At 40.7% G+C, this 4,055-nt stretch overlaps 1 protein-coding gene across 1 annotated transcript; it reads right to left on the bottom strand.

The window, feature by feature from the left end:
* Window positions 1–2,754: 2,754 nt before the first annotated feature.
* On the bottom strand, window positions 2,755–3,699 carry LOC133055575 (olfactory receptor 1165-like). Its single transcript, XM_061140730.1, has one exon. It carries the CDS (start codon window positions 3,697–3,699, stop codon window positions 2,755–2,757), a length of 945 nt encoding a protein of 314 aa, XP_060996713.1.
* Between the last annotated feature and the right edge of the window lie 356 nt (window positions 3,700–4,055).

Raw genomic sequence — 4,055 nt, 5'->3', positions numbered from 1 at the left:
CACCAGCCCAGGTGGGATGCACGAGACAAGTGCTCCGGCCTGGTGCACTGGGAAGACCCAGAGGAATCGGGTGGAGAGGGAGGTGGGAGGGGGGATCGGGATTGGGAATACATGTAAATCCATGGCTGATTCATATCAATGTATGACAAAACCCACTGGAAAAAAAAAAAACAATAATAATAAAAAAAAAAAAAGAAAAAAAATAAATAAAAATCAATGTAAAAAGAGAAAATAAAACCCCGAATTGAAAACAGAGGAAGTAGAATATAAAATATAATGCTGTATGAAATTTCTGATAATTTAGCACATAAAATATGAGAATATGTTTATTATTTTGGAGGTAAGAAGTGGATCTTAAATAAGACATTAAATGCCTTCACTGTGTAAAGAAACAGTTTGATAAACATTAATTCATTACACATAAGGAAATGTGTGCCCCTAAATACATCACCAACCAAGTGAATAGACAAGCCACAACCTAGGAGAAAATATTCATGATACATATATCAAAGGACTTTTATTTAGAATGCATAATGAAATACATATTTCATAGTAAAATATTAACAAACTAATAGAAAAATAGGTTAAAAAAACTCTGAATAGGCCAGTCACAAAGAAGTAAGACAAGTCAAATGACTAATAACTAAATTATAGGAATTCAACCACATTAATAAAGTGGAATTGAATTCATAACCAAAATGAAGCACCCCTACTCACCCACCAACCTGAAAATATTAAAATGTCTGCTATGACAATATTAAACATTGGCAAGAATGGACAATAATTAGAACCCACATGCAATAAAGTTGGAATTTAAACTAATCCCTCTATTTTGGAAAATTATTTGATGGTATCTAGCAAAAGATCAGAAACAAGCTCCCTTTGATCCAGAACATTCAGAGATAGGGCACACCTCACACAGTGAGTGCTCACGTGCAATGCGGCACACACTTGTGTAAGAGTGTTCACGCAGCATTTCCATTAAAGACAAAAAAGGTGAAACATCCAGGAGCGAACTCGCCGGCTCATGTGGTAGTTCTATTTTTAGCTTTTGTGTGTGTGTTTGTGTGTGTGTGTGCAAAACCCCATACTGTTTTCCAGTATTGGCTATACCAATTTACATCCTCACCCACAATGCCCACTGTTTCCCTTCACTCTAATTCTCTCCAAGAATTGTTATTTGCAGGCTTTATAGAGGAAAGCAGGCGGGGCGATTCAGGAGTATAAAGCATACAAAATACTCTGTATAAAATAGGTAAGCTATGAGGATACCATGCAACCCCATGGACTGTAGCCCACAAGCTCCTCTGCCCATGGGATCCGGTTGCTGTGCCCTCCTCCAGGGGATCTTCCCCACCCAGGAATCAGACCCATATCTCCGGCATCACCTGCATTGCAGGCAGGTTCTTTACCCACTGAGCCACAAAGTTTTAACAGTGTATAATCTAAAAACATAATGAATCACTATGCTGTGCATCTAAAATTATTATAACACTGTAAATAAATAATACTTCATTAAAGAAGAGGAAACAGCCAAATTCCACTTGTAGTAGTAGTATGAATAAACATTATCATGTTAGTATATTTATTTTGTGGAAGATTCTTCAGCAACAAAAATGGAACTACTGTTACAATCACTTAAAAATTCTTTTGAAACAAAATGCTGAGCCAAATAAGCCAGACATAGGGAACATACTCTAAGATTTTAATAATACAAATTTCAAAAGCTACAAAGTTAAGTTTTAACTCTCATAACCTGTTCTCTGTTTTGAAGAAAAAGTTTTGAACACCGCAATGGAGTTTGCTCCTAGAGGCTTCAGAGAGGCACAGTGACTAGAAAAATGCTTACAGAAATGCTGTAAGGAGCAGATAATGTCTTTAACTTCTTGGAGAAACTAACATACAGGATGATGATACAAAATTACTTGTCTACCTACTCATCACATTTCATAATTTGAGAGTGAGAAAAAGAGAAAGGAAAGGAAGAGAAGAAAAAAAAAAGAAAGAAAGAAGACATGAAACAGAAGTCATTTGCAAATTCTGAGGACGTTAGGACGTGGACAGCCTTTTGCTCTGCTGCGTGCTTAGTCGCTCAGGCTTATCCGACTCTGCGACCCCATAGACTGTAGTCCGCCAGGCTCCTCTGTCCTTGGGGATTTTCCAGGCAAGGATGCTGGGTTGGGTTGTCATGCCCTCCTCTAGGGGATCTTCCCTACCCAGGGAAAGAACCCAGGTCTCCTGTATTGCAGGCAGATTCTTTACCATCTGAGCCACATGGGAAGCCCATGGACAACATTAGATGATCATTATTTTTCTTATAACACTCTGAAAGTGAGACATAAACATAATTTTATTTTTTTTCTTTTAAACTGAAGGTGATATTTTAAAATCGCAGTGCAGTTTAAAAATCACATTATATTCATATGATATATATATATATGATATATATGTATATGTATATATAGTTTTCTCAAGAGATTGTATTCCATTGTGTCTCAGTAACTAAGGAATCAACATGCACTTCGGGAGACATGAGTCCCATCCCTGGCTTGGGAAGATCCCCAGGAGAAGGGCATGGCAACCCCCTCCAGTATTCTTGCCTGGAGATTCCCCATGGATAGAGAAGGGGTCGCAAAGAGTAGGACATTAATCAGTGAATAAGCACACATTTGAAGAAAAATGTAATAACCACCAACACACTGTATAAAGCACATTTAAGAAAGTGCTTTCCTCTATCTCTCTTCTCACTCAAAATTACATTGGGTGAGAAAACATTTTGGTGTTGACTAATTTTCTGATGGTCTCCTTCACATCATTATTTCTAAGGCTGTAGATAAGGGGATTTAGCATGGGGACCACTACTGTGAAAAGCACAGTGGCTACTTTGGTGAAGAGCTGTGAGCTTCTGGAGTTGGGTACACAGTAGACAAGAAGGATGACCCCGTGGAAAATGGTGATGGCGGTCAGGTGGGAGGCACAGTTGGAGAAGGCTTTTCGGAGTCCACCGGCTGAAGGCATCCTGATGATTGTGACAATTATGAAAATATAGGAGGCGAGGATAATCAGGAGGCTACACACCTCATTGAGAGTAGAAATGATAAAACATGTCATCTGACTGACGTGAGAGTCAGAGCAAGAGGCAGAGACGATAGCAGAATACTCACCGCCAAAGTGATGTATGATGTTAGATCCGCAGAAGGACAGCTCCAAAAGAGAACATGTGATTGTCAAGGAACACATTCCACCCCACGTGTAGGATCCAGCAACCAGGAGGCTGCAGAGCTTAGGAGACATAGCAACTGTGTAGAGCAGGGGGTTACAAACAGCCACAAACCGGTCATAGGCCATCACTGCTAGCATGGACATTTCCGTAATCACAAGTGTGCAACCAAGGGAGAATTGCATCATGCAACCCACGTAGGAGATGGTCCTTACATCCACAACCAAGATCTCTAAGAGTTTGGGTGTGGTTATAGAAGAGTAACAAAAATCAAGAAAGGAGAGATGGCTGAGAAAGAAGTACATGGGGGTGTGAAGTTTGGGATTGATTCTGATGATCACAATCATACCCAGATTCCCCACCACAGAGACTGTATAGACGGCGGAGAAGACCAAGAAGAGGGGCATCTGGAGCTGTGGGTATTCTGAGAAGCCCGAGAGGACGAAGGTGATTCCAGCACTCTGATTTCTCTCATCCATCACTGTGGTTCCTGCCAGAGAAAAGCAGAGTTCACCCTAAGCAACCAGACAGGACAGAAATAGAGGGTATCTATTTCCCAGCCTGGACAAGGGACTGGTCTGCAGTGGTGAAGTCTGGGATTTCCCAGGAAGGCGAATAAGACACATTTGGAGCCCAAATGGTACACCGCATGTCTACAGGTGTGGGGAGTGCAAGGCAGCTGCTGATGGAGGGGCAAGGAAAGGATGGACTGGGAAGAACTGAGTGTCAAGGTGACTCAGAAAATGTCCTTGTTTGGATTTTCTCAGCCTCCTCAGCTCTGTCTGCCTTTTCTCCATGTGGATAATTCCTTTCTTTAGCTTCATTTAATTGAAAT

The sequence above is a fragment of the Dama dama genome, chromosome 1, assembly GCF_033118175.1.
Source record: "Dama dama isolate Ldn47 chromosome 1, ASM3311817v1, whole genome shotgun sequence".
In the NCBI taxonomy this organism is placed as follows: Eukaryota; Metazoa; Chordata; class Mammalia; order Artiodactyla; family Cervidae; genus Dama; species Dama dama.
The sequence above is the reverse complement of the archived record's forward strand: the minus strand, read 5'-3'. Positions and strand labels throughout refer to the sequence as shown.